Source organism: Ornithorhynchus anatinus, chromosome 6, assembly GCF_004115215.2.
Source record: "Ornithorhynchus anatinus isolate Pmale09 chromosome 6, mOrnAna1.pri.v4, whole genome shotgun sequence".
NCBI lineage: Eukaryota > Metazoa > Chordata > Mammalia > Monotremata > Ornithorhynchidae > Ornithorhynchus > Ornithorhynchus anatinus.
In genome coordinates, this window is record NC_041733.1 from 46,804,172 (window position 1) to 46,826,640 (window position 22,469).

General features: G+C 62.9%; 1 protein-coding gene across 2 annotated transcripts in view; it reads left to right on the top strand.

Moving 5' to 3' along the window:
• Window positions 1-566: 566 nt before the first annotated feature.
• The window catches only part of DLG3 (discs large MAGUK scaffold protein 3), a 46,502-nt gene continuing 24,599 nt past the window's right edge, over window positions 567-22,469 (top strand). For both annotated transcript variants that reach the window (XM_039912406.1, XM_029067946.2), the window contains exons 1-10: window positions 567-628; window positions 5,293-5,346; window positions 5,581-5,634; window positions 6,436-6,560; window positions 7,076-7,245; window positions 8,741-8,877; window positions 9,252-9,456; window positions 10,266-10,425; window positions 17,821-17,977; window positions 19,880-19,982. In XM_039912406.1, coding sequence (XP_039768340.1) covers window positions 5,299-5,346; window positions 5,581-5,634; window positions 6,436-6,560; window positions 7,076-7,245; window positions 8,741-8,877; window positions 9,252-9,456; window positions 10,266-10,425; window positions 17,821-17,977; window positions 19,880-19,982 — 1,159 coding nt within the window. In that variant the 5' untranslated portion in view covers window positions 567-628; window positions 5,293-5,298. The remainder of the gene's footprint in view (window positions 629-5,292; window positions 5,347-5,580; window positions 5,635-6,435; window positions 6,561-7,075; window positions 7,246-8,740; window positions 8,878-9,251; window positions 9,457-10,265; window positions 10,426-17,820; window positions 17,978-19,879; window positions 19,983-22,469) is intronic.

The window sequence follows — 22,469 nt, forward strand, 5'->3', positions numbered from 1 at the left end:
CGCCCCCCGCCCCCCGCCGACACGGAGCCGCCGGGGCTGGACGGGGGGGGCCCGTGGGGGAGGGGCGGGCCCGAGCCCCCCGCCGCCCCCCGCCCCGCCGCCCCCCGCCCCCGCTCGGCCCGGGCGCCCGCCCCCGCCCGCAACCCGCCCCCGCCCCGCCGCCGGCCTGGGCCGAGGCCGGGCCGGGGGCGCCGAGGCCGGGGGCTGGGGGCCGCCGGGCCGGGGGGGGCCGGGGGGCGCCCCCCTCCGCCACCACCCCTGCTGCAAGTGCCCCGACTGCTCGGGGCTGGGCCGGCCGGGCCCCCCGCGGGGCCCCGAGCCCCCGCCCCACGCCGACTGGCAGGTGCCCGACCCCTACGGGGGCTACGGGGGCTACGGGGGCTACGGGTCGCAGACCCTGCCCGCCCCGGCCGCCCCCGCCCCCGCCCCCCGCCCCAAGCCCAAGCTCATCGCCACCGGCCGGGAGGCCGGCCTGCTGCCCCCCAAGCCCGCCTCGGCCAAGATCAACGGCGGGGGAGGGGGCGGCGGGGCCCCCCCCGGACCGCCCCCCGGCCCCGGCCCCGGCCCCGGCCCCGGCCCCGCCTGGTGGCCCGAGTGCACCTGCTCCGGACGGGACTGGTATGAGCAGGTGAGAGGGGGGACCCCCTCCCCCCCCCCCAATCCTTCCTCCCTCCCTCCCTCCCTCCCTCCATCGACGGATGGACGGATGGAGGGGCGGGGGGGAGGGCGGGGGGCGCGGGCCCATCACCCCCCAATCCTCCCTCCGTCGATGGATGGGCGGATGGGTGAGGGTCGCCGGACTGGCTTCCCCAAACCCCCCTCCACGAATCGATGGATGGATGGGGGGGGGGGGGGGGCGGGGGTCGCGGGCCAGGCATCTCCAAATCCTCCCTCCCTCGATGGATGGATGGATGGATGGATGGCTGGGGGAAGGGCGGGGGGCGCGGGCCGGGGACCCCCAGATCATCCCTCGGTGGATGGGTGAGGGTCGCGGGACTGGCTTCCCGAAACCTCCCTCCGAGAATCGATGGATGGATGGATGGGGCGGGGGGGGAGGGCGGGGGTCGCGGGCCGATCACCCTCCAATCCTCCTTCCATCGATGGATGGATGGTGGGGGGGGGGGGAGGGCGGGGGTCGCGGGCCGATCCCCCCTAATCCTCCCTCCATCGATGGATGGGGGAGGGTCGCGGGACAGGCTTCCCAAAACCTCCCTCCCATGAATCGATGGATGGATGGATGGATGGTGGGGGCGGGGGGAGGGCGGGGGTCGCGGGCCAGGCACCTCCAAATCCTCCCTCCATCGATGGATGGATGGATGGATGGATGGGGGGGAGGGGGTCGCGGATTGGATGGATTGGTGGATGGGTGGGGGGGGGCGGGGGTCACGCGCTAGGCACCCCCGAAACCTCCTTCGATGGATGGTGAGGGGGAGGGCGGGGGTCACAGGCCGGGCACCTCGAAAACCTCCCTGGATGGACGGACGGATGGATGGATGGATGGGTGGGGGGCTGGGGGTCGCGGGCCAGCCACCCTCGAAACCTCCCTCCCTGCATGGGTGAGGGGTGGGGGTGGCACGCCAGCCCCCCTCAAAAGGAAACCTCCCCGGATGGATGGATGGATGGATCGGGGTGGGGGCCGTAGGCCAGACCCCCTCCCAAACCTCCCTGGGTGGGTGGGTGAGGGGTGGGGGTCGCACGCCGGCCCCCCTCCCGAAAGAAACCTCCCCGGATGGATGGATGGATTGGGGTGGGGGTCTAGGCCAGACCCCCCCTCCGAAACCTCCCCGAAAGGAGGGCCGGGAGCATGAATGGGGGGTGGGGGTCGCACGCTGGGCCTCTCCCCCCCAGCAAGAAAACACCTCCCCGGTTGGATGCGTAGGTGGATGGATGGATGAGGGGCGGGGTGGGGGTCGCACCCCAGCTGCCCCCCCCCCCCAAATCCTGCCCGGATGGCTAGGCCGGGGGGGGGTGGGTGGGAGACTGTCAGAGGAAATGGGGTGTGTGTGTGTGTGTGTCTGGGGGAAAGGAGGGGGTGGGGATGACTGGATTGAAGGGAAATGTGCACGTCGGAGGTGGGGGTGGGGGGAACGACACATTGTGCGTCTGCATGGGTTGGGAAACGGGTGCCCGGGTCTGCCTGTCGGCCCCTTTGTGTGTTGTGTGTGTGCCCGTGCGGTGCGTGTGCACGCGTGAGGGTGGGCGTGGGTTTTTGTCTCCGTCTGTGCCGTCGCCGTGTCACCCCGCATCTCTCCCGGATGGGGGTCGGACAGGGCTCCCCCGCCCCGGGCTGACCCTCGGCCCGGCCCGGAGGGTGGGGGGAGGAGGGGAGGGGTCTCGGGGGGGGGGCTCAGGGTCCCCGGGGGGGCGCTCGGGGCCGCCCGCGGCCCGTCGCGGCTCTGGGGCGGGCGGGCGGGCGGCGGGGTAGGGGGGCGGGAGGGCGGGCCCCGGGCCTGGGGCCCGCCACCCCGGGTGGGGACAGGGAGGGAGGGGGGGATGCCCCAGGCGGGCCCGGGGCCTGGGGGGGCGCCCCCCCGGCCCCCCACCCTCCCCTCCCCCTCCCCGGCCTTGCCCGCAGACCACCCGGGCCCGGCCGCCGGCTCAGAAAATGGAAGGAGGGAATGTCTGTGTGTGAGTCTGCAAAATGGAGGCCGGGCTGGCAGACGTGGGTCTCGGGCTTCCCGGGGTGGGGGGAGGATGAGGGGGCCCGGGCCGGCACCGCCTGGCCCCGCGCCGGCCCGGCGGGGTAGGGGCACGGCGGGGCTGGGGGGGATCCGGTCGACGGGCCTGGCCGGACCGCGGCGGGGAAAAGGGAGGTGTTTTTGGAAAATGGTTGGACGGTGTTTTTCCTCCCGTCGGGCCTCGGTGCCCCCTCCCCGGTTCTTCCCTCTTCGGGTCGCCCCCCCCCCCCCGCGCCCCTCCCTTCCACCCACCGACGGCCCCCTGCTCCGGCCCACCTCCCCCTGAGGCCCACCCCCAGACCCCCCGCCTCCCCGGGCCCTCCCGCGCCCGCTTCGCCGCGGCGTCGGGCCGGCGACCCGGGACGCCGGGGTGAAATGCGGGAAGCTGGCCCCCCCTCCCCCGGGCCCCTCCCCGACAGATGGGATGGGGGGGTCCGGAGGAGCGGGAGGGGACCCTTCTATTGTCCCCTCCCGAGCGTGGGGCCCGGCGCTCTGGCCGCGGTCAGCGCTCCAGAGATAGGATCGAACGGAAGGGTCACGTCCACAAGGGAGGCCCCGGGGCGGGGCGGATGTGGGGGGCTACGGGACGTGCGCGTGGAGGTCCGAGTGGGGGGTACGCGTGCAGGTGAGAATCAGAGTGGGTGGTGGGCCCGGGCAGGTGGGACCGGCTTCCTGTGTGGGTTTTCCGTGTGTGTGTTTGTGTGTCTTTGTGTGTCTGTGCGTGTTTGGGGGAGGGGGTGACCGGGGGTGTCAACGTGGCCCTCCTCACGGGGGGCGGCGGGCATGAAACGGGCCGGGGGGCGAAGGGGAGGAGCCGGGGGGCGTCTGAGGCGAATGGGGCAGGAGGGGGGGAGACGGCCCGAGACGGCAGCGGATGGCGTAGTGGCTGGCGCCCGGGCCTGGGGGTCGGAAGGTGCTGGGTTCTAATCCTCCCTCCGCCGCTCGTCTGCCCCGTGGCCTCGGTCCAGTCGCCTCGCTTCGCTGGGCCTCGGGTCCCTCATCTGGAAAAGGGGGACGGAGACCGTGACCCCCCCCCCCCCCACGGGGGACGGGGACCGTCGTCCAACCTGTGCGCTGTATCCACCTCGGCGCTCAGTAGAGTGTCCGGCGCAGAGTGACGGCTTGACGAGTCCCATCGGTAGTCATTATTATCTTATGGCATCTGTTCCGTCGGCTGATGGTACCCAACGGAGCGCTGACTGTGTGCGGAGCACTGGGGAGAGGACGGTAGAACGATAGACGGAGACGTGGTTACGTTCCGATTATCATTAGTCCTGATAAGATGGGGGAGTTCAAGGACGCGGGGGCGGGGGATGGTCTGGAGAGGCTGGGGGGGGGGGGTCCAGTGGTCCAGGGGGGCGGGGGGCCCGGGGGATGGGGGGGATGGGTAGCCAGAGCCAGGACCCCCCCCAAGAAAAGCCCCCCGGGGCCCGCCAACCCTAAGGGCAGGGGGAGGAAGGGGCTGTTGGCTCCCTCCCCCGTTTCCCCGGCGACGGCAACCGTCGCCACCAGTCCTCCTGTCCACCCCCGCGTCCTGCCCGTCGCTGCTGGGGGTGGGCCGGGGTGGGGAGCGGGGCGGGCACGGCCGGCGGGGGAAGGGCCGGGAGAGCTGGGCACGAGATCGGCGGGACTCGGTGCCGTCGTGATGGCCGGGCTGGGAGCCGGGAGAGAGGTTTTTTTATCGCTGCCGTTAATAACGCTACCGGTAACGGCGGGGTCGGCCGAGCGCCGACTACGTGCCAGGCCCTGGGCGAAGCGCTGGGGTGGAGCCGAGCCAGTCGGGTTGGACGCGGGCCGGGCCCTAACCGTTAGACCGCGGTTAGACTATCTGTTGCCGGCTGGTTCGTTCCGAGCGCTTAGCACGGTGCTCTGCGCATAGTAAGCGCTCAGTAAACACTCTCGAATGAATGAACGAACCGCGGCGCTTCTCTTAAATGGTATCGGTTAGGCACTTACCAGGTGCCGGGCACCGTACTGAGCGCGGAGGTAGATGCGAGATAATCGGGTCGGACGCCGTCCCCAGAGAAGAGAACAGACTCGCCCAAGGTCACCCAGCAGGCAGGTCGGGGAGCCGGGACGAGGACCCGGGTCCTTCTGACTCCCGGGCCTTGAGGAGCGGCGCGGCCCGGTGGCTCGAGCCCGGGCCTGGGCCTCGGGAGGTCTTGGGTTCTAATCCCCCCTCTGACACTTGTCTGCTGTGGGGCCTTGGGCTAGTCACTTCGCTTCTCCGGGCCTCCGTTCCCTCCTCCTCCGGAAGATGGGGATGAAGACGGCGAGCCCCACGGGGGACGGGGATCGGGTCCGACCTCATTTCCTGGTGTCCGCCCCAGCGCTTAGCCCAGTGCCTGGCACACAGTAAGAGCCTAACGGGTGCCACAGTGGTTATTATCGTTAGCCGCTCGGCCACACTGCTTCTCCATCTCCTCCTCCCATCCCCCACCACCCCCGGTCTTGGTCTCCGGGGGTCCCCAGGAAGAGCGGACCCTCCCCATCGCCCCCCCCCCGTCTTCTGAGAGCGAGCTGTGCCCCGTGGGCCGGTTCTGGGGGGTCGGGGGGCTTTTGGGGTGGGGGGGGCCGCTCTCACCCCCGACCCCCTCCATCTCTCGGTTCTCAGCCCGCCATGGCGCCCACCCTCATCAACGCTGACGCTCTGGATCCGGGACTTTCGGTGAGCCGAGACCACCCCCCAAATACCCCCAGAGCCCCCCAGCACGCCCCGATGCCCCCCAAGTACCCCCAGTACCCCCGGACCCACTCCGGGCAGCTTCCATCTTAGCCCACCGCCCTGCTCGGGGCTGGGGGGGGGGGGGAGGAGGGGACCCCCCCATTTTATTTGGGGGAGGGAGGACCCCCGCCCCGGTGTGTTTCGCGGGGGACTCCCGGACCTGTGGTTTTGGCGCAGGTGAACGGCGGCGGCGATGGCTGCTTCAAATACGAAGAGATCGTCCTGGAGCGGGTGAGTCCAGCTGGGCCCAAGGGAAGCCCGCGGTGGGCAGAGGCGGGAGGGCCCAGCCGGGCATCGGGCGGGCACGGGGGCCGGGGGAAACCGAGGCTAGGGAAGACCTTCCCCGCGCACACACCCCCAGCTTCAGGACCGGGCCCTCCCCAGCCGTCGCCCCTGGGCCCGCACCTCTCCCTCCCTCCCCTCACCCGCCACGATGCCCGGCCCACACCTCTCCTTCTCGCCCGCCCTCCAACCGGCATGGTGCCCCGCCCGCCCCCATCCTCCCTCTCCTCACCCACCGGGAGCCCGGCCTGCTTCCTCTCTCCCTCCCCTCACCCACCACGGTGCCCAGCCTGTCCCTCTTCCCTCCCTCCCTTCCTTCCTCCCTCCTTCCCCTCACCCACCACGACGTCCTGCCCTCACCTTCACCCTCCACGATGCCCGGCCCACACCTCTCCTTCTCGCCCGCCCTCCAACCGGCATGGTGCCCCGCCCGCCCCCATCCTCCCTCTCCTCACCCACCGGGAGCCCGGCCTGCCTCCTCTCTCCCTCCCCTCACCCACCACGGTGCCCAGCCTGTCCCTCTTCCCTCCCTCCCTTCCTTCCTCCCTCCTTCCCCTCACCGCCCACGACGCCCTGCCCTCCCTTTCACCCTCCACGATGCCCGGCCCACACCTCTCCTTCCCTCCAACCCCCGTGGTGTCCGGCCCCCCCCGCTTCCTCCCTCTCCTCACCCGCCGCGATGCCCTGGCCGCCCCTCCGCCTCCTTCCCTCCGCCCACCGCGGCGCCCGCCCCGGTCGCCCCCCGGACAGGGTAACTCGGGCCTGGGGTTCAGCATCGCCGGAGGCATGGACAACCCCCACATCCCCGACGACCCCGGCATCTTCATCACCAAGATCATCCCCGGAGGGGCCGCCGCCATGGACGGGAGGCTGGGGTGAGTCCGTCCGCGGGGGCGGCCGTTCGGTGGACTTACCGGGGCACCGGACCCGGCGCTTAGCGCCGTGGGCGGGGGCTCCGCGGCCCACTTGGCTCTCCCCTCTCTCTGAGCGGGTCTCCCCGGTGCACACGCGCCCCGCCCCCCCCCCCCCGACACCCCAACTCTTTGTATCGGACTCTCCGAAGCGCTCAGTAGAGTGCCCTGCACAGGGTAAGCGCTCAATAAATACCATCGAGGGATTGCCTGCGGGCGGGGAACGTGGCTGCCCGTCTCCGTTAGGCTGGACTCTCCCAAAGGCTTAGCCCAGGGCTCTGCACACCGGAAAGGCCCAATGCGTACCTCCGCGGGCGGAGAACGTGTCTACCACTGTCCTCTCCCCAGCGCTCAGCACAGCGCCCTGCGGTCGATAAATACGACCGACCGAGGGATGAACTGCCGGGCGGCCCGGGGCGCGGGGCCGGGGGGCCGCGGGGGGAGGCCGGGGGGCTGAGGCGGGCCCGCCCCCCACCCAGGGTCAACGACTGCGTCCTGCGGGTCAACGAGGTGGACGTGTCGGAGGTGGTTCACAGCCGGGCCGTGGAGGCCCTCAAGGAGGCCGGGCCGGTGGTCCGGCTCGTGGTCCGACGCCGCCAGCTGCCCCCCGAAACCGTCACCGAGGTCAACCTCCTCAAGGGACCCAAAGGTGAGACACCCCCCCCCCCCCGCCGCCCCCCCCCGCCCCAGAAGCGGCAGCGCGGCTCGGTGGCAAGAGCCCCGGCTTGGGAGTCAGAGGTCGTGGGTTCTAATCCCGACTCCGCCCCTTGTCGGCCGGGTGACCCTGGGCCAGTCACTTGGCTTCTCTGGGCCTCGGTTCCCTCATCCGGAAAATGGGGGGTGAAGACCGGGAACCCCGAGGGCTCAACCTGATGACCCCGTATCCATCCCAGCGCTTAAAACAGTGCTTGGCACACAGTAAGCACTCGACAAATGCCGTCGTTACTATTATTACTGTTATTATTATTATTATTATTATTCTTCCCCGCTCCCCCATCCCTCACAGCCCGCCGCGCTATCCACCGCTTTCATAATGATAGTAAAATTATCCTTAGCCTAGAAGCAGGGTGGCCCGGTGGGTAGAGAGCCCGGGCCGGGAATGCCGGAGGACCTGGGTTCGGATCCCGGCTCCGCCACTCGTCCGCTGGGTGACCTCGGGGGAGTCGCTTCACTTCTCTGGGCCTCAGTGCCCTCCTCTGGAAAATGGGGATGGAGACTGTGAGCCCTTGGTGGGACGGGGACTGGGTCCGACCCCATCTGTTTGGCCCCACCCCAGCGCTTAGTACAGCGTCTGGCGCACGGCGAGCACTTAAGAGTCCTCCCGAGTGCCCTAGTCCCCTCCCCTAATCTCTCTAGACCGTCGGCTCGTCGCGGGCAGGGACCGTGGCTGTTTATTGTCCTACTGTCCTCTCCCCAGTGCTCGGCACAGAGTAGGTGCTCCATGAATGCAATCAACTGACCGACCATCTGAACAAAGGCCATAAAATAATAATAATGACGGCGGTCTCCGTTAAGCGCTTACTCTGTGCCGGGCGCTGGACCGAGCGCTGCGATTGAACACCCGCGGTCACGGGCTATTCGAGAGGGTCCGGGTTTTTCTGTTTCTTTTTTTTCTGAACGGTGCGTGTTAAGCACCCAGTCCGTGTCAAACACTGTCCTAAACGCCGGGGTGGGCCCAGGTCGATTGGGTTGAACGCGGTCCCCGTCCCGCCCGGGGCTCCGAGGCCCAGAGGAGTCGAGCGACCCACCCGAGGTCACAGGGCGAGCAGTTGGCAGAGCCGGAAAAGAGGCCACCCCGCGGGCCACGTTGCCTCTGACCTCCGACCGGTCACCGGGGTCCGCTCCCCGTCCCCCCCTTAGAACGGTGCCTGGCACATAGTGAGCGCTTAAATGTCATCAGCGTCGTCCCTGACCTCCCGGTGACCTCTCCCTGAGGTCACCCGACCCCCTCTGCTCCCTCCGACCCCTCCCCGCCTCGTTCAGCGGGATCTCTGGACCGCTCCCCGAGTGCTCCGTACTAAACGCTTGCCTGCCCCGGGTGTCCGCGTTGTCCCGGTGGGAGGGGGCCTGGGGATTTGCCGGGCGGTTGGGGGGCCCTGGAGGCCCCCCGGCTCTCCCTCCGCGCCCCTCCTCCCCCGCCCCAGGCCTGGGTTTCAGCATAGCCGGGGGCATCGGCAACCAGCACATCCCAGGGGACAACAGCATCTACATCACCAAAATCATCGAGGGCGGCTCAGCCCAGAAGGACGGACGGCTTCAGATCGGGGACCGGCTGCTGGCGGTGAGGGTGACCGGCCCACCCCCGGGGGCGGGGGCGGAGGGGCCGGGGAATCCCCCATATCGCCTCCCCTCTGGTCGGACCAGAGGGAGCTGGAGGTCCCGGGTTCTAATCCCGGCCCCGCCGCCCGTCGGCCGGGTGACCCTGGCCCGGTCGCTTCACCTCCCCGGGCCTCGGTGACCTCATCCGGAGAACGGGGACGAAGACCGTCGGCCCCAAGGGGTCGACCCGACCACCCCGTGGCTACCCCGCCGCTTGGAAGAGCGCCGGGCAGATGGTCGGCGCTTAATAAATGCCATCCTCGTGACCATTATCCCGGACCGTCGTCCTCCGGGCCCGTCCGGGCCGGACCCCGGTCCCGTCTCCCCCGTCCGCAGGTGAACAACACGGACCTGCAGGACGTACGGCACGAGGAGGCCGTGGCCTCGCTGAAGAACACGTCCGACATGGTGTACCTCAAGGTCGCCAAGCCCGGGGGGGGCCCGGGAGGAGGAGGAGGAGGGCCGGGAGCCCCGGGAGTGGGAGGATTAGGAGCAGGGGGCCACCTCGACGACATGTACGCGCCCCCCGACTACGCCAGCGGTACGTACCCTCGCCGCGGGTGCCCGCCCTGACCCCCGACCGGCCCCTATCGCCCAGCCCCCCGGACCCGCCTCCGACCTCCGGTCGTCCCTTCCCCGCCGCCCCTCGGCCGCGGGCCGGGCCAGTGGATCTGGCCAACGGGTCCGGCCCCTCCCCGGTGACCCCGCCCCCGTCCCGTGCGCCCCACCCTCATCCTCTGACCCGTGGACCCCACCCTCGTCCTCTGGCCACGGGCCCGGCCCCGTCCTCTGACCTACGACGTCCCCCTCATCCTCTGGCCTGCCACCCCCACCCCGGCCTCTGACCTGCGACCCCTCCCCATCCTCTGGCCTATCATCCCACCTCCATCCTCTGACCTACGACCCCCATTCTCCGGCCTACGACCCCACTCTCGATATCTGGCCTGTGACCCCCGCCCCCGTCCCCTGACCCCTCCCCATCCTCTGACCTGCGGCCCCGCCCCCGTCCTGTGGCCCGCGACCCCACTCTCGTCCTCTGACCCGTGACCCCTCCCCATCCTCCGGCCGATGACCCCCACCCCCGTCCTCGGCCCGTGACCCCCACCCCCAGCCTCTGGCCGACGATCCCGCCTCCATCCTCTGACCTATGACCCCGTCCCCCTCCTCTGGCCCACGATCCCACCCCCGTCCTCTGCCCCTGCCCCTGGCCTCCTGGGCGTCGGCGGGGATGGGGAGATGGTCCAAGGGCAGGGGGGGATCCCGGGGTCTCGGCGGCCCCGTCCGGTGCAGCCCCCTCCCCCCATCCCACCCCCGACCCCGCCGCCGCCTCCTCCTCCTCCTCTTCCTCAGCCTTCGCGGCCCTGCCGGACAACCACGTAAGCCATAACCCGGGCCTGGCCTACCTGGGGGCCATCGAGGGCAGGCCCGCCTACCCCACCCCCACGCCGGCCCCTCCGCCTCGCTACTCGCCCACCCCCCGACACCTGCTGGGTGACGACGACTTCACCAGGTAAAGACCCCCGTCCCGCCCCCACGCCCGGACCCCCCCGGGGCGGGGAGGGGGAGGAAAAGGCCGGCCGGCCCGTCGGTCAACCGGTGGTCTCTGCTGAGCGCTTCCTGGGTGCCGAGCACTGGACTGAGCGCTGGGGAGAGGATGACACACGATGACGGACACATCCCATCGGTTCGGTTGGCACACGGTAAGCGCTCAATAAATACCGCTGAACGAATGAATGCGTGACATAATTACGGCCCTTGTTAGGCGCTTACTGTGTGCCTAGCCCTGTTCTAAGCCCTGGGGTGTTTACGACCTAATCAGGTTGGGCCCAGTCCCTGTCCCGCATGAGGCTCACACTCTGAGGAGGAGGGGGGAACGGGGCTTGAATCCCCATTTTACAGATGAGGTCACTGAGGCCCAGAGAAGTGAAGTGACTCGTCCAAGGTCACGCGGCAGGCAAGTGGCGGAGCCGAGATAAGAACCCAGGTCCTTCCGATTCCCAGGCCCGGGTTCTTTCCATAGGCCCGGTTGAAACCGAGATATGAGAGAGAGAGACAGAGACAAAGACAGAGAGAGAGAAAGAGACAGAGACAGAAAGAGACACAGAGAGAAAGACAGAGGAGAAGAGATAGAGGGAGAAACAAAGAGCAGAGAGACTGAAAGAGACAGAGAAAGAGAGAGAGAAAGAAAAAGGGGGAGAGAGAGAGAGGGAGATGGAGAGAGAAAGAGGAAAGAGACAGACAGAAAGATACAGAAAGAGCAAAGAGGGGGAGAAAGAGAGGGAGAAAGAGGGAGGGAGGGAGAGACAGAGGGAGAGAGAGTGAAAAAGAGACCGAGAGAAAGAAAAAGGGAGAGAGATAGACAAAGGAGAGAGAGGGCGAAAGAGGGAGAGGCACAGAGAGACAGCAAGAGACAGAAAGAGAAAGAAAGGAGAGAGACAGAGAGATAAAGACAGAGGGAGAGACAGAGAGAGAGAAAGAAGAGGGAGAGAGACAGAGCAAAAGAGAGAGAGAGAGAGGAGAGATGGAGAAAGAGAGTGAAAGGGAAAAAGACAGAGAGAGAGACACAGAGAGAATGGCAGGGAGAAAAAGAGAGAGAAAGAGACAGAGAGAGGAAGAAAGACAGAGACAGAGAGACAGAGAGAGGCAGAGAAAAAGAAAGGCAGAGATGGGGAGAGAGAGAAAGGGAGAGAGAGGCAGAAAAAGACAGAGAGAAAGAGAAAGGAAGAAAGGGAGAGAGACAGAGAGAGAAACAGAATGGCGGGGAGAAAAAGAGAGAAAGAGACAGAAAGAGGAAGAGAGAGAGAGACAGAAAGAGACAGAGAAGAAGAAAGACAGAGATTGGGGAGAGAGTGAGAGGCAGAAAGAGGGAGAGAAAGAGGGAGAGGCAGAAAAAGGAAAGAAAGAGGGGGAAGAGAGAGGGAGACAGAGAAAGAAGAGGGAGAGAGACAGAGAAAGAGGAGAAAGAGGGAGAGACAGAAAGAGACCAAGATAAAAAGAGGGAGAGACACAGAAAGACAAAGAGAGAGAAAGAGGGAAAGAGACAGAGAGAGGGGAGAAAGAGAGAGAGAGACAGAGAAAGAAAAAGGGAGAGACAGCAGAGAGAAAGATGGGGGAGAGTCAGGGTGAGAAAGAAAGAGGGAGAGAAAAAGAAAGAGAAAGAGGGAGACAGAGATACAGAAAGAGAAGGAGAGAGAAAGAGGGAGATAGGAGAGATGAAGAGAGACAGAGAAAGAGACAGAGGAAAGAGGGAGAAAGAGAGAGACAGAGAGACAGAGACAGAGAGACAGAAAGAGACAGAGAGAGAAAGAGGGAGGAAGAGACGAGAGACAGAAGGAGAAATGAAGAGAGAAAGAGACAGAGAGAGGAAAGAGGGAGAGAAGAGAGGGAGAAAGAGAGAGACAGAAAGAGGCAGAGACAAAGACAGAGAGATAGAGCGAGCTATGGGCGGCAGCAGGTTGTGTTTTGAGGGGGGGGGGCGCGGCGGTTGGGGTTCGGTCCCGGTTCGGTCCCGATTTGGTTCTGGTCTGTCCGGCCGCCACAGGGTCCACATACCGCCCCGGGCCCAGAGACACAGACACAGAGACACAGGGAGACATGGAGGGAGACCTCGTTCTTCGAATGTCCTCTCCCAAGAGCTTACTCCAGTGCTCTGCACACAGGAAGCGCTCAGTAAATACCACTGAATGAAGAGAGATGGAAAGAGACAGAGGGAGAGACATAGGGAGAGACTGAGAGGGAGAGACAGAGAAAGAGTCAGAGAGAAAGAGAGACAGAGAGAGGCAGAGAGGTGGAATCAGAGAGAAAGAGAGAAACAGAGGGAGAGACGAAGGCAGAGAGCAAGAGACAGAGATAGATGGAGAGAAAGAGAGAGAGGCTGAGAGACAGAAAGAGAGATGGAGAGAGAGACATTGGGAGAGACTGAGAGAGGCAGAGAGAGGGAGAGACAGAGTCACAGAGAAAGAGAGAGACAGAGGGAGAGGCAGAGAGAGATGGAATCAGAAAAAGAGAAACAGAGGGAGAGACAGGGAAAGGCAGAGAGAGAAAGAGACGGAGAAAGAGACAGAGAGAGGCAGAGAGAAAGAGATAGAGAGAGACAGAGACAGAAAGAGAGACCGAGAGAGACAGAAGGAGAGACCGAGAGAGTCAGAACGAGAAAGAGATGGAGAGAGAGACAGAGAGAGGCAGAAAAAGAGACAGAGACAGACAGACAGCGAGACAGAGACAGAAAGAGATGGAGATAGAGACAAAGGGAGAGGCAGAGAGAAAGAGACAGAAAGATGGAGAGAGACGGAGAAACAGCGAGAGAGACAGAGGCAGAGAAAAAGAGACAGAGACAGATGGAGAGAAAGAGACAGAGAGAGATGGAGAGACAGAGAGATGCAGAGAGAGAGAGACACCAAGAAAGAGAGACCAATAGGGACAGAGACCAATAGGGACAGACAGCGAGACAGAGACAGAAAGAGAAAGAGATGGAGATGGAGACAAAGGGAGAGGCAGAGAGAAAGAGACAGAGATAGACAGAGAGAGAGACAGAAAGAGAGAGAGAGATGGAGAAACAGCGGGAGAGACAGAGGCAGAGAAAAAGAGACAGAGACAGATGAAGAGAAAGAGACAGAGAGAGATGGAGAGACAGAGAGATGCAGAGAGAGAGACACCAAGAAAGAGAGACCAACAGGGACAGAGACGGTGAGAGAGAGACAGCGAGGAAGAGAGACGGAGACAGACGGAGAGAGAGAGAGACCGAGAGAGAGATGGAGAGGGACAGAGACAGAAAGAGACAGGGACAGAGAGAGAGTGTGCGTGCGTGTGTGTGTGTGTAGGGGGGCTGGATCATCACGGGGGGCGGGGTTGGAATGGGGGCGACGGCCTCCCCGCCCCCCCACTTTCCCCGCCCCCCCCACTCCCCAGTCCCCAGGCAGGACTGGTCTAGCCAGCGGGGCCGGCTACCTCTCGGGTGTCTGTGTGTCGCGTCTTTGTGTGTCCGTGCGCGTCGCCCTGTCGTCCCGGTGCCCGGTCGTGACGGTGTCGTGGTGCGGGAGCAGAGCGAGGCATGGAGAGGGGGCTCAGGTTGCTGGGCCGGGGTCCCCCGCCCACGGGGCCGGGCGGCGGGGGCCGGAGAAGGGGGTCCCTCCGCTGGGCCGGGACCCTGCGACCCCTCCGAGCCCTCCGGCCCGGGGGGCACGGCAGGTAGGGCCGCCGGGCGCCGAGGGGCCCGTGATGGGAGTTGGGCTATTGGTTAAACGCTTCAAGCTCTGGGGATGGGGGGCGGTGATGGGAGTTGGGCTATCTGTTGAACCCCTCCTATACTTCAGGCTCTGGGAAGGTGAGGTCGGGGGGGGGGGTGAGATGAGAGCTGTGCTATGTGTTAAGCCCTTCCTGTGCTTCGAGCTCCGGGGGTGGGGATGAGAGGGGAGTTGGGCGATTTGCTAAACGCTTCTGACGCTCTGGGAGGTGGGATGAGATGGGAGCTGTGCTATTTGTTAAGCGCTTCCTATGCTTGGAGCTCCGGGGGGGGGGGGGCTGGATGGGAGTTGGGCTATTTGGTGAGCGCTTCCCTTGTATCGAGCACTGGGTGGGGTAATTGTGCTATTTGTTAAACGCTTCCTATACGCCAAGCTCTGCGGGGGAGGGGGGAGATGGTAGCTGTGCTATTTGTTAAACGCTTCAAGCTCCGAGGGGGATGTGTGCGGGATGGGAGTTGTGCTATGTGTTAAACGCTTCTTATTCGTCGAACGCCGGGGGTAGGTACAGGTGGGGACCCGGCCGCCCCCCGCTCCCCACGAACTGGGGGCTCCCGGTCTGAACGGACATCGAACCCCCGCTTTACGGTTGGGGAAACCGAGGCGCTCGCCTGAGGTTACTGTCCCCTCCCAAGCGCTTGGTCCGGTGCTCTGCACACAGGAAGCGCTCAATAAATACGACCGATTGTGGGCCAGGAACGTGTCTACCCACCCTGTCCTCTTGTCCTCTCTCAAGCGCTTAGTACAGTGGTCTGCACGCAGGAGGCGCTCAGGAAATACGACCGGCTGGCCGACTCGTTCTGAGAAAGGGCCTAGGGAAGAGCGGTAGGAGTAATCGTATTTTTTAAGCGCTTACCTGCGTGCAAAGCACTGTACTAAACACCCGGAAAGAAAACAGACATACGGAAGTTCAGGGACTGAATGGAAAGTGCCTGGGAGCACGAGACTGGGTAGCGTGAGCGTCTGTGAGTGAGAAGCGGCACGGCCTGGTGGGTAGAGCCCAGGCCTGGGAGTCAGAAGGACCTGGGTTCTAATCCCGCCCCCGTCACCCGTCTGCTGGGTGACCTCGGGCCAGTCACCTCACTTCTCCGGGCCTCGGTTCCCTCATCTGAAAAACGGGGACGGAGACGGTGAGCCCCGCGTGGGACAGGGACTGCGTCCGACCCCGTTCGCTTGGATGCGCCCCGGCGCTTGAGACGGTGCCTGGCACATAGAAAGGGCTTAAAAAATCCCACGATTATTCTTATTAGATACGCTAGGCTTAGCTCAAGCGCTTAGCACGGTGTCTACCATGGATCGATTGAGGGCAGGGACCTTCTGCCCCAGACTTCCCCTCTCCCTTCTGTCCTTTAACCTCTCCCCTCTGTCCTTTATTTTCTCCGTTCTGCCCTCCAATCCTGTCCCCTCTGTCCCTTAGTCCCTCTCCTCTATCCTTTATTTTCTCCGTCCTGCCCCTTAATCTTCTCCCATCTGCCCTCCATTCTCTCCCGTGTGTCCCTTATTCCCTCCCCTCCGTCCTTCATCCTGTCCTGTCTGTCCTTTATTGTCTCCCCTCTGTCCTTTTTTCTCTCCCGTTTGTCTTTTATTCTCTCCCCTGTGTCCCTTATTCTCTCCCATCTGTCCTTTATACTCGCCCCTCTGGCCCCATTCTCTCCCCTCTGCCCTTTATCCTGTCCCGTCTGTCCTTTATTCTCTCCCCTGTCCTTTTTTCTCTCCCATTTGTCTTTTATTCTCTCCCCTGGGTCCCTTATTCTCTCCCTTCTCTCCCTTATTCTCTCCCCTCTGTCCTTTATCCGGTCCTCTCTGTCCTTTATTCCCTCCCCTCTATCTTTTTTTCTCACCCGTTTGTCTTTTATTCTCTCCCGTGTCCCTTATTCTCTCTCATCTGCCCTTAATTCTCTCCCCTCTGTCCCTTATCCTCTCCCCTCTGTCCTTTATCCGGTCCCGTCCGTCTTTTATTCTCTCCCCTCTATCCTCTATCCTGGCCGTCCTTTCTTGTCTCCCATCTTTCCTTTATTCTCTCCCCTCCGTCCTTTAACTTCTCCCGTCTGTCCTTTAGTTTCTCCCTTCTGCCCTTTAATCGCGTCCCCTCTGTCTTTTATTCTCTCCCCTGTCCTTTATTCTCTCCCCTCTGTCCTTTATCCTGTCTGTCCGTTCTTGTCTCCCGTCTTTCCTATATTCTCTCCCTTCTGTCCTTTAACCCCTCCCCTCTGTCCTTTATTTTCTCCCGTCTGCCCTTTTCACCCTTTAATCCTCTGTCCTCTCCCGTCCTTTATTTTCTGCCTTGTGCCCTTTAATCCCGTCCCCTCTGTCTTTTATTCTCTCCCCTCTGTCCTTTAACCTTTAACCTCTCCCCTCCGTCCTTTATTTTCTGCCTTCTGCCCTTTAATCCTCTCCCCTCTCTCCTTTAACCTTTAACCTCTCCCCTCCGTTCTTTATTCTCTCCCTTTGGCCCTTTAATCCTCTCCCCTCCGTCCTGTCACCTTTAACCTCTCCCCCCTCGGTCCTTTAACCTCTCCCGTCCGTCCCTTCTCCTCTCCCGTCCGTCCCTCCTCTCCCCACCCCGTCCCGGTCTCGCCCTCGAGCCCGGGGACCACCCCATCCCTCCCGACCGGGGCCCGGGCCAGCGTCAGGTTGAAACTCCGGCTCTCGGAGCGACGGAGGGGAGGCGTTAAGGGAGGAGGGACCGAAACTTGGCATCCGGGCGAGGGAGCGCCAAACCGGCAGGTTCGGCGGGTAGGAGGGAGGGCGGAGACCGAACCCAATCCTCACGCCCTCCCTCCAGCCGCGGTCGCGTTAGTTTTCGGTGCTATCTGATGGACGCTCACCCTGGGCCGGGCGCTCTACTAATAACCGTGGTATCTGCCGAGCGTGCCGGCCACCGGACTGAGCGCCGGGGTGGACCCGAGCTCGTCGGGGCGGACGCGGGCCCCGTCCCCCGTGGGGCTCCCGGTCCTCATCCCCGTTCTCCGGAGGAGGGGACCGAGGTCCGGAGAAGTGAAATGACTCACCCGAGGTCCCTCAGCAGACCAGGGACAGAACCGGGAGGAGAACCCGGGTCCTCCTGACGCCCGGGCCCGGGCTCCACCCGCTAGGCCACGCTGCTTTTTCCGCGTCGGGTCTCCCCTCGAGGGTCCCGGTTTCCCGGTTCCCCTCTCCTCCCGGCCCCGGGCTCTGTCCACTAGGGTCACGCTGCTTCTCAAGTGCCAGGCACCGTGCTGAGCACTGGGGTAGACGCAAGCTAATCGGGTTGGGCGCGGTCCCCGCACGGTCGGCGGGGGGAAGGGACAGGGCCGGCTTGGGGGACCCCCTCCGCCGAAGCGGCGGAAAGACTCCCCGGCCTGGGAGTCAGAGGACCCGGGTCCAAATTAGCTTAGCTGTGACTCTGGGCGAGTCGCCTCCCTTCTCTGGGCCTCGGTGACCTCATCCGGAAAACGGGGATGAAGCCGGCGAGCCCCACGGGGGACCGCCCGACGACCTCGCGTCCCCCCCCCCCCCCGGCGCTCACCACAGCGCTCGGCCCATAGGAAGCGCTTATAAAATACCCTCGTTGGTATTAAACGCCGTCGGCCGAAGGAACCGACCGTGACCGCCGTTGTGATTATTAATAATAATTATTATCCTCTCTGCCTCCCTTCTCCCTCCCCGCCGTCGCCGTGGTCCAGGGAGCCGCGGAAGGTCATTCTGCACAAGGGGTCCACCGGGCTGGGCTTCAACATCGTGGGCGGAGAGGACGGAGAGGGCATTTTCATCTCCTTCATCCTGGCCGGGGGTCCGGCGGACCTGAGCGGGGAACTCCGGCGCGGTGACCGCATCCTCTCGGTGAGAAGCGCGAGGGTCTCCGGGGCGTACGGGGGTATTTACTGAGCGCCTCAGAAGGAGGTGGGGGGACCTAATCCCGGTCCCACCGCCTGCCTGCTCCGCGGCCTTCGGCGAGTCGCTCGGCTTCCCTGGGCCTCGGTTCGTCCGCGGAGTCGGATTTATTTGGCGCCGAGCGCCCGGGAAGAACCCTGAGACGAGGCGGAGATGGAGAGGGAGAAGACGACGCGACGGAAGCGGAAAACAACGTAGAAGAAGGAAAGAAGAGGGAGAGAGGAAGCAGAAAAACGGGAAGCCGAAGCATGAAGCAGAGGAAGGAGGAGAAGGAGCGAAAAAGAAGAAAAGCAGAAACAAGAAGCATCGTCGCCTTCGCCCTGGTCGGGGGGAGCCTGGGTTCCCTCCTCGTTCGTTCATCACTCCGTCATATTTATTACTATAATAATGATGATGATGATGAGGGTCTTTGTTAATAATAATGTTGGTATTTGCTAAGCGCCTACTAGGTGCAGAGCACCGTTCTAAGCGCTGGGGGAGATACAGGGTCGTCAGGTTGTCCCCCGTGGGGCTCACGGTCTTTATCCCCACTTTACAGATGAGGTAACTGAGGCACAGAGAAGCGACCGGCCCACGGTCACACAGGTTAAGTGCTTACTATGTGCCAAGCACTGTTCTAGGCACTGGAGTAGAGACAGGGTCATCGGGGGTCCCCCGGGGGGCTCACCGTCCTCGTCCCCATTTTCCAGGTGAGGTCGCTGAGGCCCAGAGAATACTAATAATGTTGGTATCTGTTAAGCGCTTACTGTGTGCCGAGCACCGTTCTAAGCGCCGGGGGAGATACGGGGGTCAGCGGGTCGTCCCCCGTGGGGCTCACCGTCTTCATCCCCATTTGACAGATGAGGCAACCGAGGCCCAGAGAAGGGAAGCGACTGGCCCACAGCCCCACAGCTGACAAGCGGCGGAGCCGGGATTCGAACCCATGACCCCTGACTCCTAAGCCCGGGCTCTTCACTAAGCCACGCTGCTTCTCCGCTTACTATGCTTAGGCGCTACTTACTATGTGCCGAGCACTGTACTAAGCGCTTGGGAAAGGACAGTACAACAATAAATCGTGAGCATCCCGGCCCACGGCGAGATGCCAGTCTAGAGGTCGGGGGAGACAGACATCAGTGCAGATAAACAGAAAATCAATGCAAATAAATAAATAAAATTGCAGCTATACCTCAATACAAAGAAATAAAATTACAGCTATGTACCTCGGTTACCCCGTGGGTCATAATAATAATAATAATCAAAGTCATAATCATAATAATGACGGCATTTAAGCGCTTACTATGTGCCAGGAACTGGACTGAGCGCTGGAGTGGATCCGAGCAGGGTTGGACCCAGCGCGGCTCAGTGGAAAGAGCCCGGGCTTGGGAGTCAGAGGTCGTGGGTTCGAATCCCGGCTCTGCCCCTCGTCCGCTGGGTGACTGCGGGCGAGTCACTTCACTTCTCTGGGCCTCAGTTCCCTCATCTGTCAAATGGGGATGAAGACTGGGAGCCTCACGCGGGACAATCTGATGACCCTGCATCTCCCCCAGCGCTTAGAACGGTGCTCTGCACCTAGTAAACGCTTAACAAACACCAACATTATTACCATTATTGGACCCAGTCCCCGTCCCCCGTGCGGCTCCCGGCCTCCACCCCCATTTTCCAGATGAGGAAACCGAGGCCCAGAGAAGCCTACCGACCGCGCTCTTGACCTTTAGCTCGTCCCGGGCAGGGGATGTGTGCGTTTCCTGGAGTATTGGACTCCCCCCAGCGCTGAGTCCGGTGTTCTGTACACCGTAAGCGCTCGGTAAGTACCATCGCGCGAAGGGAACGGGATCGAATCGCGACCGACCGACGTCTCCCCTCTCCGGGCAGGTGAACGGGGTGAATCTGAGGAACGCCACGCACGAACAGGCCGCGGTGGCTCTCAAACGCGCCGGGCAGACGGTCACCATCATGGCACAGTACCGACCCGAAGGTAGGAAGGAACGGCCGCGGTGGTTACCGAGGCGTCGGTTAAGCGCTTCCGACGGGGCCGGGCACCGTACCGAGCGCCGGGCCGGAGAGGAGCAAATGGGGCCGGACGCAGTCCCCGTCTCGCGTGGGGCCAGTCCCCTGGACCGCCGGCTCTTTGTGGGCGGAGAATGTGTCCGCTTAGTGTTGTACTGGACTCTCCCAAGCGCCCGGTACGGTGCTCAGCACTTAAGTGCTCAGTAAATACACAATCTATCTGTTTCTATTAATGTCCGTCTTCCCCTCCGCTCCGTCAGCTCGTTGTGGGCGGGGAATGTGTCCGATTATTGTTGTGTCGGATGGTACCGAGCGCCCGGTACGGTGCTCAGCACTTACGTGCTCAGTAAATACAATTCGTATGTTTTTTATTAATGTCCGTCTCCCCCCGTAGTCCGTCAGCCCGCTGTGGGCGGGGAATGTGTCCGATTACCGTTGTATTGGACTCTCCCAAGCGCTCAGTACAGTGCTAAGTAAATGCTATTCATTTATTTCGATCGATGTCCATCTCCCCCTCTAGTCCGTCAGCTCGTTGTGGGCGGGGCATGAGTCCGATTATCGTTGTATTGGACTCTCCCAAGCGCTCGGTACAGCGCGCAGCGGTTAAGTGCACAGTAAACCCGATGTATTTGTTTCTGTTAATGTCCGTCTCCCCCTCTAGACCGTCAGCTCATTGTAGGAAGGAAATGAGTCTGATTATTGTTCTCTTGGACTCTCCTAAGCATTTAATACAGTGCTCTGCACACAGTCAGCGCTCAGTAAATACGACTGAATGAACCCCCATTTAAGAGATGAGGGAACCGAGGCCCAGAGAGGGGAAGTGACTTCCCCAGGGTCACGCAGCGGACAAGCGGCGGAGCCGGGACGGGAACCGAATTCCTCCGATTCCCAGGCCCGGGCTCCACCCACTAGGCCACGCTGCTTCTCGTGTGCCGGGCACTGTACTAAGCGCTGGGCCAAGCAAATCGGGTCGGACCCAGTCCCCGTCCCACGTGGGGCTCACGGTCTCCATCCCCGTTTTCCAGATGAGGGAACTGAGGCCCAGAGAAGAATAATGGTGCTTGTTAAGCCCTAACTCTGTGTCAAGCACGGGTCAAAGCACTGGGGTAGATAATGATAATAATGGTATTTATTAAGTCCTTACTAGGTGCCAAGCACCGTTCTAAGCGCTGGACTAGATACAAGGTCATCAGGTTGGACCCAGTCCCCGTCCCACGTGAGGCTCCCGGTCTTCATCCCCATTTTGCAGGTGAGGTCACTGAGGCCCAGAGAAGTGAGGCGACCGGCCCAAGCCACACAGCGGACGGAATTCGAACTCACGATCTTCTTAAGTGCCAGCGCCTTGGAACAGTGCTTGGCGCATAGTAATAGCGGCGGCGCGGCTCAGTGGCAAGAGCCCGGGCTTGGGAGTCAGAGGTCGTGGGTCCTAATCCTGGCTCCGCCACTTGTCAGCTGTGGGACTGTGGGTCAGTTCACTTCTCTGGGCCTCAGTGACCTCATCTGGAAAATGGGGATGAAGACCGTGAGCCCCACCTGGGACAACCTGATCACCTTGTATCTATCTGTTCCCGATTTGTCCATTCCAAGCGCTTAGTCCAGTGCTCTGCACATAGTAAGCGCTCAATAAATACTATTGAACGAATGAATGAACCCCAGCGCTTAGAAGAGTGCTTGGCACATAGTAAGGGTGCAACAGATGCCGCGATGTTTATTATTATTATTATTATTATTATTATAGTAAGCGCTTAACAGATACCATCCTTCTTATTACTATGTGCCGGGCACAGCGTGGCTCAGTGGCAAGAGCCCGGGCTTGGGAGTCAGGGGTCACGGGTTCGAATCCCAGCTCTGCCCCTTGTCAGCCGGGTGACCGTGGGCGAGTCACTTCCCTTCTCTGGGCCTCGGTGACCTCATCTGCAAAATGGGGATGAAGACCGGGAGCCTCCCGTGGGACGACCCGATGACCCCGGATCTCCCCCAGCGCTTAGAACGGCGCTCTGCACGTAGTAAGCGCTTAATAATAATAATAATAATAATAATGCTGGTATTTGTTAAGCGCTTACTATGTGCCGAGCACTGTTCTATGCGCCGGGGTAGACATAGGGGAATCAGGTCGTCCCACGTGGGGCTCACGGTCTTCATCCCCATTTGACAGATGAGGTCACTGAGGCACCGGGAAGTGAAGTGACTGGCCCAAAGCCACCCAGCTGCCAAGCGGCCGAGCCGGCATTCGAACCCATGACCTCTGACTCCAAAGCCCGGGCTCTTTCCACCGAGCCACGCTGCTTCTCTATCAAACATCTCTAACAAATATCAGAGGCTGGGCCTGGGACCTGGGTTCTAATCCCCACGCCTCCCCTCGTCTGCTGTGTGACCTTGGGCGAGTCACTTCAGTGGGCCTCCATTATGTCACGTGACAGGAGGGGGGGGGGGAGTAAGACTGTGAGCCCCACGT